Here is a 14884-nt window from a genome sequence, read left to right as displayed (position 1 = left end):
TAGGTGGTCCACTAAAGATATCATTGGGAGAGGGACTTCCCTGGTGGCTCAGTGGTTAAGAATCCGCCTGCCAATGCAGGGGACACGGGTTCGAGCTCTGGTCCAGGAAGATACCACATGCCACAGAGCAACTAAGCCCGTGACCACAACTACTGAGCCTGTGCTCTAGAGCCCACGAGCCAAAACTACTGAGCCTGCATGCCACAACTACTGAAGCCCGAGCACCTAGAGACTATGCTCTGCAACAAGAGAAGCCACCGCAAGAAGAAGCCCGTGCACCACGACGAAGAGTAGCCCCCACTCTCTGCAACTAGAGAAAGCCCACACACAGCAACGAAGATCCAATGCAGCCCAAAATAAATAAATAAATAAATTTATTATTTTTAAAAAAAGATACCATTGAGAGAAAATAGATAGAACTCACTACATAAGGAAATGTGAACTCCTATGCATCAAGAAGTCAAATGAAATCAAAAGGAAAATAATTGGGAAAATAACTATTAATGAAATGCAGGGGTATTAAATGAATTAATACCTTTAATTAATTATAAAAAACTTTAAAAAATCAATGTGGAAAAGATAACACATTGAAACAAGATACACATGCCATGAAAAAGCAATTCCAAATGGCTAAGCATAATGAGAAAAATGTCACCTCAACTAGAGATCAAAGATTTAGCTAAAAGGATCCTCCTTATAACCATTATTTGGAAAAAGAGCAGAAACAACTTTAAGGTCCATACAGGAAGGGAAAGGCTAAATAATTATGAAGCAATCACCCAGTATATCTACAAACCACTAAAAATGATGTAAAATATTATCAGTAACATGGGAAAATGTCCATGTATAATAAGCAAAAAAAGTAGACTACAAAAACATAAATAAATAGCATTTGTAGAATGATCTCATTTTTGTAAAAAGCACACCTGTTTATGGAGGACTATGTAAGCAAAGACTTAAAATCATGTCCACATCATCTCTGGAAGGGTAGAACAGGGGTAGGAGAAAGCAGAGTGTTCTACTTTTAACTTGTCTTTTTAAAATGATTTCATGTAGTAAATACATATGCTTTTTGTTTGCATAAGACATAAGTCAGTACCTTATCTTGAGCTACAAAAATGAGAAATGGTAAACACCAAAGAACAGAAGAGTGGGAAGTGAGGAATACCTTAACTTAGTGACTTAATCTCTCTCAAACAAAACCAAACATATAAATAAATCTCACAAACAAAATCATTTTATTTGTAAGAAAAGGAGGGCAGGGGTTTATTTCCTCCTTAAAGAAACAGGTATACACTGTAATATATACAGCTTTAAATCTGTCAATCATACCTCAATAAAGCTGGAGGTGGGGTGGAGAGTAAAATCTATTTAAAAAAACAACCAAACAAAAAAGAACAGGCAAAAGTTACTGAAAAAACAGTACCATGAAATTGCTTTTTCAGTGTTATTTATTGACTCAATGGCTTATGCTTAATCTTTAACCTAACCAACTTAATATGATAAAATTATACATTTTTTTCACCTCAGGGTACTTAAAGCAACAAGGAAACACCTGTACTTACAGTCATGATAAAAAACAACTCCAACTCTTAACACCCAAATTTTACAATAGGCCCTGTTATCTTAGCTAAGCATTAAACTAAAATTCTTTTTTTCTCATCTGTCATATCTTTGAAACCAACTACACATTAAAAAAGGGTCAGGTGCCCTGAGAGAACAGCAGCAGCTCAGTCTGGAAGCTACAGAGAAAGGCTATTACAATTCCCTCGCTGGTTCTTGCCCTTGTCCCATGGATAGGTTAGGTAAAAAACAGGCAATCACTGTCTCTCCTGCCCCAATAACTGTGTCTGGACTAGGCAACTCTTTCCAACTAATAACTTTCATGATTTAACCAGTTCTAAGAAAAGTTCTTAGGCAAATCCAGGTAACTGGAAATAAGAGAACACTATCTAAAAGGCAGGATTCTTGAAGGCTGATCTTAAGCTTCCAAAGGAAGTTCATTCCTCACACACTCATATTCCCACCAGGGCACCCTGAATCAAAGGAAGAAGTGAGAGCCACCAGAAGTTCATCTCTTCCAGAAGATGATGGATAACTTTTCCATTTAGTCACAATAGACGGTACTAACAGCCACTAGGAATCTAGATGCTTTGAGAACACTTTCTAGTAATTCCAGGGATAGAAAAAGCTCTTTAACTTTGGAATGAGACTCTTTGCAAGAGCACTGTCAGAGAGGTTAGTAAGACAATGACATTCTGGCAGTGAAAAGCACAAAATGACTCTTCTGCTACCAAAATAGCTCTGAAAATTGTCTGCATTAATACCATTAGCAGGTGGCTATTCCACAATGAGAAAAGAAAAAGAAAAAAGTTAAGTAGTGGTGGTAAGTTAAGAAGTGTGGGAGTAAAAAAAAAAAAGATGTAATACATCAAGATCCAATAAACAGATTTTCCCATTTCTCAAATGGAGCAACAGAAGTATATATTAAGTATGTGAAGCAACTGAGCTGGCAGAACCAGAAGTAGAAACCAGGATTAATTGACTTCTTGCTATAACAACTAGTCTACTAAACGATTTATCAGTGGTAACCATATGAAGCAGCATTCAGTAAATAAAAACAAGGAAGGCCAATTAGGAATTTGGCTTTCAGAGGCACTTCTCTGACACAGCATCTGTTTCCTTCTGTTCCTGTGAAGCACTGGTCATACTGTACAAATTATTTTAGTAACTATCCTTGTGAAATCATATGGCCCAATCTGACTCAAAGTAGAACCGTAGGGACTTCCCTGGTGGTGCAGTGGTTAAGAATCCGCCTGCCAATGCAGGGGACACGGGTCGGAGCCCTGGTCCAGGAAGATCCCACATACGCCGAAGCAAATAAGCCTGTGCACCACAACTACTGAGCCTGTGCTCTAGAGCCCACAAGCCACAACTACTGAGGCCCGTGCACCTAGAGTCCGTGCTCTGCCACAAGAGAAACCACCGAAATGAGAAGCCCCCATGCACCTCAACGAAGAGTAGCCCTCACTCACTGCGACTAGAGAAAGCCCACGCGCGGCAATGAAGACCCAACGCAGCCAATAAATAAATAATTAATTAAATAAAATGTCAAAAGAAAAAAAAAGCAGAATTGCACGTAGTCAAGTAGTAAGAACAAATATGGAGCTCTGAATCCACAGTATCGTTGTGCACAGAAGCCATCATTAATTGCAACAAACTTCTGAATGAGGAAAAACAACAGAGGCTTGGTGACTGATGAAGCAGTGCATTGTAAGTTGTAGCCCTTAATACCTACTGGAAGGCTGCAACCAAGCTAGAACCAATCTGCCCTCTAAGACCACAGAGAAGCTCTACAAGAGGACTTCCAAGTAAAGATCAACTCCCTTCCCTAAAGCAGAAACCTGCTAGTCAATAGTCCTGCCTATGTGCACAGAAGTCCTGACAACTTTTCTGTCATCTCATTTTTAACACAAATAGGCAAGAATTTACTGTAAGTATGGTATACACTTCAATTAAAAAATCATAGACATGCAACCATCACCATAAAATACTCCAGATAATTAAATTCAAACTGCAGAAACAAAACCAAAAACTGTAATTCACATCACAAGAGATTTAAGAAACTATTGCAACCACAAAAAAAGGAATGCTATGAAAAAGTACCCATAACAAGAAACAGCAATGAAGGGAGGCTGTATGGAAAGACGGCTGTGCAGAACACAAGAAAGCAACCACCCAGACTGGAGTAAGGACTGGAAGGACAGAGGACTGGAAGAGAGAAGGGTCTAGAACAAAAGAAAAGTTTTATTAATTTGATATTATGCTTGAAAAGCTGGAAGAAGATAGGAGTGCAATGAAGGCACAATGAAGTTAAAAAAAAAAGACAAAGGTCATTATAAACTACAGAAAAAACAAAAGCCTTTATAAGAAAGAAAACGCAATCATTTGATTGTGTAGGCTCTACATATTTACAGGCATAATACGCACAGCAAGCTTTGCAAGACTCTAGTTGATAGAACAAGAAACAAAGGTATATTATCTCATTTTACAAAGATAATATAGGAACAAAAACCTCATGATATAACTATACAGGGGATCTATACAGAACGGTAGAAGTAGAAGTGATGGAGTATATGAACCAAGTTGCTTCTCTCATAGCGGAAAGTTAATAGACAATGTCTACAATTGGTAAATCAATATATAGTAGCATAAGGATATTAGAGATATGGAAGTAATCAAAATAACTAAAACTAGGAACAGAGTTAAACATGATTCCCTCGGGAAAGAGAGGGACCAGGGACAGCTGTTTTTCATTAAAAATTCTTTAATATTTTAACAATGTGCTTTATTATTTTGATAAACTTAAAAATGTAAGGAAAGAGGTGAAGAGAATACCCAGAGTCCCACAACGTGATCACAACTACCACGGGACACTTGCCTCCACCTTGATGGCACACCGTCCAATGGCCCGCAAAAGTGTGCGCACAAAGTCGACATCCACCTCTGTGGCATATTCCTTCAGTTCTGCCAGAACCTGTTAAAAATCCATGAAGTGAATAATCATTAACGATTCTCCAACAGCAATTTCATGGCCTAAGTTTTTCTGAAGGCCGTATCTTAAGATCTAAGTTATTAGATCTTAACTTGAATCTACTTTAAGTCTGACCTGAGCAATGTTGGCTTGGGATGCCAAACGAAGCATGATGTCCAATTTCTCTAGTTTCACATAGATGGGATCATTGTACGTCACAAAGAAAACTTTGATCTGCTTCAAGATTTCAGGCCTGTGGTACACAGAAACACAAGATAAGGAAGATGAGGCATATATTGATATTCCTTCTGAGTCTGCATTAATACCTAACCTGTGCTTCTCTGCTCTCCATTCACACACTCCACTCCAGGGAAAAAAACTCACAAACTTCCTCTACATCCCTCTAACCAGATCCATCTGGCAGACTATTTTTAAGGAGTAAAGTATATATTGCCAAGAAGAACCACTGGAAGAACAACAACCTGATCTACATTACAGCCTGAACCATATTAAGCAGACACTAGCTATCATACAACTAAGAGTTCCTTCAGAAAAGAAACTAAATTGTAGAGCAACACCAGGCATTCATTGTAAGAACACTCTAAAATCAACTGTTAGCCTCCTGACCCTGGGCAAGTTGCTCTACCATACAGTATTTTCATTTCCATACATTAAACAGAGTTTTAACACAGTCCTCTTTAATAATGATGTTATTCAGTTTAATTCAAAATTACAAACACTTTAATCACCAATTCATTTTTTCCCAACCTTTTCTGGATGATCAGGTTGATGTTCCTCAGGGCGACGTACTGCACCTCTGGCTCCCCAGACAGCAAAGTGACAAGTGGAAGGGCCAACTTCTTCAGCAGCATATTGTAGTAGTCGGAGTCCTTGGGTAACAACTCTAGAAATTTCATTAGGACTTTTACTGCTGAAAGCACCACTGCTGAGTTGGCGTGAGATAGCCAAGGAGTTACCCGCTCACAGATACTGAGGACAGAAAATGCAAATTAGTACCTTAAATTATAATTTCTTTGCTCAATCCAATCTATAAGGTAATGTTGTCAGAGGTTCCCATGGCCCAGGTATAAAGAAATTAGAAAATCAGTTAGAAAAGTCAAAACTCCATACATAGGTAAATTTGGGATCCAACACTGCGGACGCCTCAATCCTAGCAAACTACAAACAGAGCAGGGATATCAGAAGACTTTAGGAAACCAGCAATAAGGGATGTTCAAACTGGAAGGGAACTAGCCAATACCCCAAACACCTGAAGCTCACACCATTTACCTTCCTATTTTATAGTCCTCTCTGTCTCCCCATATTATGTAAGGGCTCCCTGCCTCACAGCCCATTTCTCCTCAGCCTATAGGAAGTCAAATTAAGCATTCTGAGAGTTATTTCATAGTGAGAGATATCAACCAACTGTGGCTGAAGTTTCACTGTAAGATGCAGAAGGAGATGGGGTGACAGGGAAAACCACCCAACCTCTTGCATCCAGCATAATAAGGGAATCTCGGGAAGGGTGTTTGTTTGTTTGTTTGTTTTTAACAACACAACACCACTGCAATACTCTCTCAACCTCATCCCCTTCTCCTAGTCCCTGCCACCTACACTTAAATGTCTCATAAAATACAGAATATTTAGTTATCCATTGAGGGTTCTTCAGAAATTAACCTAATTTTGATAGCTCTTAGGCAACGTGAGTGGCTAGCTGACTCAGTTAAGGACACAAGGTAAGTAAGCTGTGTATTTCTCCCTTCCTCCTGTATCTACTTGGCTGACTCCCTGACCTCCTTTAGGTGTTTATACAAATGCTACCTTCTCAGGGAGACCTTTCCTGACCACCCAGCATTTGTTAGATCTCCTCCTTACTTTATCTTTCTTGTTAGCACTTATCATCATCTGACCTATTATATGCTGTATTACGTATACATATTATATATACTTCTGCCCTATCCCTCAGAATAAGTGTTCCATAAGAGCTATGATTTTTGTCTGTCCACTGCTATATCCTCAGAGCCTAGAACAATGCCTGGCATACAGCACAGGCTCAATAAATATTTGCTGAGTGAATGAGTAAGTGTGAGATGTCAATGACCAAGAGAAAATAAAATTGTATGTAAAGTTCTTTCCAGAAGATATTTGTACTTTCAGTGATGGAAAGAAACTATCAGGGTGAGCTTTGGTTAAATCCAGAAGGAACAATTTCCCAGACAAGTGAAGAGCACTTACATTATAGTAGCTCGAGCTTTAGCCGGGCAAGGAAGGTTCCTATCTACCATAATTAAAATGAAGAGCCAGGGTTTCCCTGGTGGCGCAGTGGTTGAGAGTCCGCCTACCGATGCAGGGGACACGGGTTTGTGCCCTGGTCTGGGAAGATCCCACATGCCGCGGAGCGGCTGGGTCCGTGAGCCATGGCCGCTGAGCCTGCGTGTCCGGAGCCTGTGCTCCGCAACGGGAGAGGCCACAGCAATGAGAGGCCCACGTACTGCAAAAGAAAATAATAATAATAAATAAAATAAAATAAAATGAAGAGCCAACAATTCTTCAGAATTATTTTGCCTAGTACAGTGCCTATATACACAAAATGCTCAATAAAAACTGATGATACCTCCAATTCTGTAAACTAAAATGTATGTATGTGTATATGAAATTTAGTAGTCAGTATCTGATAGTCAAAGAAAATCTGCAACACTAAAGTGGTAGAGCTGAGCAGAACAGTGCAGGTGTGCCTTCCAAAATCTTCTCCAAATTCAGACTGATGAGATTCCTATATCTAACGGAAGACATCATACATTTTGCTGGCTCCAACACAGTTTCTCTAGTACTAATTATAGGTATAAGGCAGCTCAATAACTAGTATCAAGCCACTTACTATGTATCTAAAAGAACGAAAATTTTGTTACTACAGTGAGAGACACTCAAAAAACCTTTGTTTGCCAAATGGCTAGGAATTGCTGTATGGGAGATGTGAGACCATGATGAGGGAGAGTTTTTCAGAGGGTTGTAACTATACTGTTCAAAGAAGAAATGAAAAATACACATCTCCTCTTAGGAAGAGCTATTTTTTGCATGGTTTACTCTACCACCTAAAATGTTCCTAAATACATTGAGAAAATACCACAGGATAGCAATATATATCCCATAAGCCACTGCTTTTCCCAACGTAACAGACCCTTATTCTAATACAGACTTACTAGAAATTATTGAACCGGGCAAGACTCCTAGATACTATCCAGAAAAACAGACTGACCTCTGAGCCTCCTGGTCATCTTTAGGGTTGTAATTAGACAGGCAGTCCAGAATGAAAATCTGGCCCCGTTCGGTACACTCATTCAGGGCTGTCAGTAGCTTATTAATGTTCTGTGGATTCAGATCGAGTAAGTTGCTGTTTGGGTGAGATTCACTGATTTCAGATAATGCTGCTACAGCATTAGCCACCACCTGGGAAAGAAGCAGATATGACCTTGATTTGTCAAGAACAGTACAACTATTTCTCTGGATCACTTCATAGATCTCAACCCATAACCGTTCCTGAACATTTTACGCAGTCAGCTAGAAAGAGATACACTGCTTTCAAAATGTATAATAAACCACCAATGATGGCATATATAGCTTCCTCATGGTCAAGCAACACAGAATTAAAACAATTCACATATTAGCAGAGAGTCCCTCATGATTTACTATTAAAACAATAATAATTTTAATAGTAGTCAACACTATCAGTAGAATTAAGACACATGAACAGCTGTAAAAGAAGTGAAGGTTAGGGACTTCCCTGGCGGTCCAGTGGTTAAGACTCATGCTTCCACTGCAGGGGGACATGGGTTCGATCCCTGGTTGGAGCACTAAGATCCCACATGCCTCGCAGCCAAAACAAAACAAAAAACACAAAACAGTGAAGTTTAAATATGAAACATGTACATTAGGCAATGGAAAGAAAAATCTAGGCTAAACAATTTTATAGGTGTATGGGCGTGCATGTACTGGGGGGTGGGGAGGTGATACTTCAGGTGTCAATCACACCTTAAGTCTCAGAGTAAGAAAATGTGACCCTGAAACCATAGTTCACTGTAACATGATGTTGGGAAAGCACATAATCTCCATGAAATTCAATTTCCTCATCTGAAAATGGGATAATTTAATCCACCTCACAGATTAGCTTTAGTTTGAGGATAAAATCAGATGACTTATGTATAAGTGCTTTCTACAAAGCCTTATACAAAGTTAAGGTGGCAATATTACCATAATTCATCAAGACTAAGTTGCAGTTTTTCATATTAACATCTCTGAAGTTGGGATATATTTAATAATCAACGGCATGTCAGTTTAACAGGAGGTATTTTTCTTTCTACGTAATACAGGAAATAATAATGCATCTTAGAATCAATGAAATATGGTACCTCAAATGTATCCTTAACTCTGGCAGTATGATAAATGAAAAATTGCTACCAAATATAAGAAAGTACACTTGTTGCGTCCGGAGCCTGTGCTCTGCAATGGGAGAGGCCACAACAGTGAGAGGCCCGCGCGCAAAAAAAAAAAAAAAAAAAAAAAAAAGAAAATTCTGTTGAGGGCTTCCCGGGTGGCACAGCGGTTAGGAATCCGCCTATAAATGCAGGGAACGTGGGTTTGAGCCCTGGACCGGTAGGATCCCACATGCCACGGAGCAGCTAGGCCCGTGCGCCACAACTACTGAGCCTGCGCTCTAGAGTCCTCAAGACACAACTACTGAGCCCGTGTGTCACAACTACGGAAGCCCGTGCGCCTAGAGCCCATGCTCCGCAGCAGGAGAAGCCACCACAATGAGAAGCCCGCACCGCAACGAAGACCCAATGCAGCCCTAAATAAAATAAATAAATTTAAGAAAGTACACTTGTATCCTGACTTAACAGACCCAGAAATCCATACTAGTTGCAAGAAAAAACAGTGGACACTTTATCAAAATTACAGATTATGTCTAATTTAACTAAGAAATCTACAACCAATGAATGTTTAAAGTAATTTTAAGATTATAAAAACACCCCAAAATAAAACAGACAAAAAACTATAGCTCTGTAAAAATGAATTTACAACAACATTTTGCAGTGAGGCTCTCAGCTGTCGCTAAATATTAGCACAGTAAGGCCATATATAAATATTCTGTAAGCATAAGTGAGATGCAATAGGTAGCAGCTTCATTAATTATGTATATTGAAAAGATTCTCAAAAATGTCAACTCATTTTTAGTTCTGACTGAAGTCCCTGTTAAAAGCTTGAGAAACTAAGAGTTGTATGATTATCCTTTTGCTAGCAAGAGAAGAAACATAATGGTTACAGTTTAGCTATTGATTTTAATATCCATATCACTTGGGTACTCTGCAGATTATCCCAGTATATGATTTTACCTAGAAGATAAATTCTAGAGAATATGGCTTTTTAAATCAAATAATACATTCATGACAGTATCCATTAACTAAGATAATGATGCCACAAATGGAATCACCTTCAGTTATAACTTAGTGGTCAGGACAAAAAATTCCAAGATGAAAAAAAATCAAAGGTTCACTTGGTAAGTATGATTATGGATATAATATTTTATTGTTATTAACACAAATCGAGAAGGATTATCTAGTTCACCTATCACATGATAGCATGCATGAGGTTCTTTCCTGACTTAATTTTTCTTTGCCAACCACACCATCAAGCATGGCCTTTAGTAAAAATTAAAAGCATGAAAAGTGAAACAATAATCTCCATCATCTCAGTGCTTTACATGCAGGGAAAAGGTACTGTGTTTCCCCTGTATAATACACTTAATACACTGGATTACAGGATAAAGGATCAAAATGTCACACTGGAAGAACAAATGCCTGTTTTCCTCTCTTGCTGCCAACACATGCCCAGTCTTGGTCACCAGTTCGTCCAAAACAAATGTCCTGTCACAACTTACCATTTCTGCCACTCAAATCTTTTTAATGTTAAAAAAAATTAAATATGAGGTCTGTTAACAGGAAATGAACAGAATGAACAATTAGAACTCCTCTGCTACCATCACAGGTAACTAGAAATTAAACGAAGTATATAATGCAGCTAATGACGTATATGTTCTGGTGGTAAAACAGGCAATTTTTACTTATTATCACATTAAAACAAGAAAAGAAACAGGGAAAAGTAAATCTAATTAAAAGATCCAGAGAGATCAGATTATATGATTATGTTTAGAAAAGTCTGCATGGGGAAAAAAGATCACTGCCAAATGGTCACTGAGCCAATGACTGACCAGAGGAGATACACCCCCAATAACAAAACTCTACTGCTATTCCTCTAAAATTCCTTCTATTCTACCTTTCCACTTTCATCTCCTAATCTTCACATTCATACTGCTAAGTTTTCAGAAATATACAGAGGTGGGCCCATAAAGAGCTGCTTAGAGTTCTCCTGGTCAGTAAGCCATGCTTCTCTCACTCTAATGGAAACTTAAAATGAGCATCGAATCTCAAGCAGGCAAAGACTGACTTCAAGACAGCAGCTGGGTAGCTGGGGTATACAGGACAACTCACCTGTCTCTGTGTTTCTTTGGAATTTTGTATAGAATGTAGTACATATATTATCTGTTTGTAAAAATAAACTTTAAAAATAATGGATTGAAACATGATTTACTTCCTCTTCCCAGAGAGCCTTCTCCAAACAATAATTCATTATCAAAAGAAAAAATCTGACTCTTGCAGTAACTGCCCTGGTTTACTAGTGTATTAAAACAAAGGTTATGTCTCTTTCTCTTGTACCATTACTTTGAATGTGAACTAAGACTAACATGCATAACATTTTCCCCCCAGAAAACTGGCAGTTCTTTTAGGAAACACTGCCATGAAAAGAACAATGGCCTTTAATTATAATCTCAGAAAAACTGGAGTTCCCAAGAAAGAAAGGGGTTTCTAAAGGAAGTTTTGCTTTAAAAATGGATTTATAAATAGGGTTTTAGTGAGTTTTCTCAGCACATTGGTTGACTTACAAAGAGCTGGCATCTAGGCTACAAAGGAACATGTCCCATAGCATCAAAAGAAATTTTTTTTAATTCATCTTGCCTCCCAATTATGGTAAGTTCTGTTCTTTGGAAGACTGCAATAAAACATTCCTCCTCCCCCATCCCACCCCTACCCCCTGTAGACCTAATATAATATGTATACTTTACAGATACAGATATTAAACACAAACATATACATACATACAGAAGTATGCGTGCACGTGCATGTGTGTGTAAAATCACACTCAATACTAGACAAATTTTTCTCTGCCTTAACTACAGACTTCCCTTCAATTTGACAGTTCACTGTGGACCCTTGGAGTCTGCTGAATTTTTTTTTAACGTAAGCAATTTGTTTTGACTTACTTTATACTTTACCTAATAGAATTGGACAAAGAGATAAAAGACAATAATAGCTAAAACTTACTGAACACTTACTATGCCATTTACCTTCCCAGCAACTCTAAGGTAGTTGCTATCAAAATCCACCTATTACAGATAAGGAAATAGGCTTTAAAAATGAATTTATAAATAGGATTAGAGAAATTCAGTGACTTGCTTAGCCAACAAAGCTGGAAAGGGAAAATGCTTGAATACAAACTCAAGGCCTGGGGCTTCCCTGGTGGCGCAGTGGTTGGGAGTCCGCCTGCCGATGCAGGGGACACGGGTTCGTGCCCCGGTCCGGGAGGATCCCACATGCCGCAGAGCGGCTGGGCCAGTGAGCCATGGCCGCTGGGCCTGCATGTCCGGATCCTGTGCTCTGCAACGGGACCGCAACGGGAGAGGCCACAACAGTGAGAGGTCTGCGTACCGCAAAAAAAAAACAAAAAAAAAACAAAAAAACAAACTCAAGGCCTGTATCTGATTCTAGTGTCTGAGTACTAATCACTCTGCCGCCTGCATTTATAGAAGTTCCAAGAGTTGTGAACATCAAATGGGGGAAAGGGAAAGGGAAAGAAAAATCGGAGCTGGGGAGAATACTATAATCAAAACATTATTTCCAGGCAGATTTATACAAGGAGAAAACTGTATTCTCCTACTTTATATAGTTCAGAGATAATCACCTCCTAGCAGCACTTCAAAGAGGGAAGACTTACTATCCAGCTACAAAATCTGATTTATAAGCTACCCCTGTCTCATATGCAGCAATTCTGAGGACATAAATTTGACATTACTTTTTTATTTTTATTTTTTGGCTGCGCTCTGTGGCTTGCGGGATCTTCTTCCCTGAAAGTGGAGTCTTAACCACTGGACCACCAGGGGAAGTCCCAGACCTCATTTTTCTTTTTTAAGGAGCAAGCTGGAGTGGTGGGTATGATTAAAATAAAAATGATCTTGTAAAAAAAGAACTCTAGAAGGAAATCCAGATATACGTTGGGAGTGGAGTATCACAGACAGAAGCTCCTTTAGGAGAAATCTCTCACACATTTCCCTGTTCCTTTGAATGACCTCTCTAATTTCACTCATTTTCATAGCCTCAGAACCCAAGAAAGATAGCACTTCCCAATATAGTGACTTCCTCCTATTAACTATATTTAGAAGACTTTCATTTCTAGCAATGACCTTCAAGGTCAAACACTCTGAACAAACACTTCAATTTTCCCGCTCAATTTACAATCCTTTTGGCTGCTGCCCCTGAAGACTTGAATAAATTGAACGCAGTAGAATAACTGACCAAAACTATTATAATGGAAAATAAAGGTGATTTGCATACTTTTATCCTCTTGAAAATCAGCAACAGTTCAGAATCTCACTTTCTTCTTTATGGAGTTGCCTCAAATAACACGTTAAAGCACAGGGCATTTATTCTAAGCATGTTTCAGTCATTATCATCTCCTTAAGAACAAAATGACTGGACTTCCCTGGTGGCGCAGTGGTTAAGAATCCGCCTGCCAATGCAGGGGACACGGGTTCGATCCCTGGTCCGGGAAGACCCCACATGCCGCGGAGCAACTAAGCCCATGCGCCACAACTACTGAGCATGTGCTCTAGAGCCCTCGAGCCACAACTATTGAGCCCGTGTGCTGCCACTACTGAAGCCCACGCACCGCAACTACTGAGCCCACATGCCACAACTGCTGAAGCCCCCGTGCCTAGAGCCCATGCTCCGCAACAAGAGAAGCCACCGCGGGCTTCCCTGGTGGCGCAGTGGTTGGGAGTCTGCCTGCTAATGCAGGGGACACGGGTTCGAGCCCTGGTCTGGGAGGATCCCACATGCCGCGGGGCAACTGGGCCCATGAACCACAACTACTGAGCCTGCACCTCTGGAGCTTGTGCTCTGCAACAGGAGAGGCCACAATGGTGAGAGGCCCGTGCACCGCGATGAAGAGTGGCCCCCACTTGCCACAACTAGAGAAAGCCCTCGCACAGAAACAAAGACCCAACACAGCAAAAATAAATTAATTAATTAAAAAAAAAAAGAGAAGCCACCGCAATGCGAAGCCCACGCACTGCAACAAAGAGTAGCCCCCGCTCGCCGCAACTAGAGAAAGCCTGCGTGCAGCAACGAAGACCTAACGCAGCCAATATAAATATATAAATAAAAACTTTAAAATGCATTGTTAAAAAAAAAAGAATACAATGACTATACTGTACCAGTTAATTTTACAGTCATGCTTTAATCCAAGACACTGTCCAGACTGCCAACTAATAATATGCTGACTACATATGACATTCTGCAATGTTCCGTTTTTTTCCCCATCTTCTTTCCCAGAATGAGGAAGCTAAGTGAACACATCTACCTAGTGAAGTCAACACATACCGTTAACAGCAAGAGAGTCTGAATATCTGGTAACAAGTAAGATTTAAAAATTAGACTCAATAAAACTCATTACTTAGTTAAGGGGCTTACATAAGTAGCTTAAGATGTGTTTTGATGAAATGCGAATATTCACAAAGCTAAAACACTACAAATAAATATCTACAAATGGACAAAAGGCACTCCTAAGAAGCCAAGAGTTACTTGGCCCACCAGCCCTAAAATCACACAAAAGCATGCTGCAAAATGAACAAAACAAAAAATTTATTATTACACCATTATCTCCCTTTTGAGAGTAAGTAATCCCCTGCCAAATTAGAGTCTTGAGATCCCCTGCCAAATTAGAGTCTTGAGTAAGTAATCCCCTGACAAATTAGAGTCTTGAGAAATGAATAAGCCATGATCTTTCGGTACACTACTGAATTACTATGTACAACAGATCCAGTTTTCAGGAAGCTGCCTACGAAAACTGCTTTAGGCATATCCTTGAACAATTATCTTTTAAAAGTAATCCTGCAATGATGTGTTAAGTAATACTGTAAATAGATTTACTTCATTTGTAGATAAGCTGCCCTCAGAATCA

General features: G+C 39.4%; 1 protein-coding gene across 1 annotated transcript in view; it reads right to left on the bottom strand.

The window, feature by feature from the left end:
• LOC132594184 (AP-2 complex subunit beta-like) overlaps nucleotides 1-14884 on the bottom strand; it is a 59426-nt gene that overhangs the window by 20204 nt on the left and 24338 nt on the right. The window contains exons 5-10 of the mRNA XM_070044497.1: nucleotides 7791-7981; nucleotides 6817-7025; nucleotides 5961-5976; nucleotides 5303-5524; nucleotides 4670-4787; nucleotides 4442-4537 (exon numbers count right to left, since the gene is read on the bottom strand). Coding sequence (XP_069900598.1) covers nucleotides 4442-4537; nucleotides 4670-4787; nucleotides 5303-5524; nucleotides 5961-5976; nucleotides 6817-7025; nucleotides 7791-7981 — 852 coding nt within the window. The remainder of the gene's footprint in view (nucleotides 1-4441; nucleotides 4538-4669; nucleotides 4788-5302; nucleotides 5525-5960; nucleotides 5977-6816; nucleotides 7026-7790; nucleotides 7982-14884) is intronic.

This window comes from Globicephala melas, chromosome 20 (genome assembly GCF_963455315.2).
Source record: "Globicephala melas chromosome 20, mGloMel1.2, whole genome shotgun sequence".
Classification (NCBI taxonomy): Eukaryota; Metazoa; Chordata; class Mammalia; order Artiodactyla; family Delphinidae; genus Globicephala; species Globicephala melas.
The sequence above is the reverse complement of the archived record's forward strand: the minus strand, read 5'-3'. Positions and strand labels throughout refer to the sequence as shown.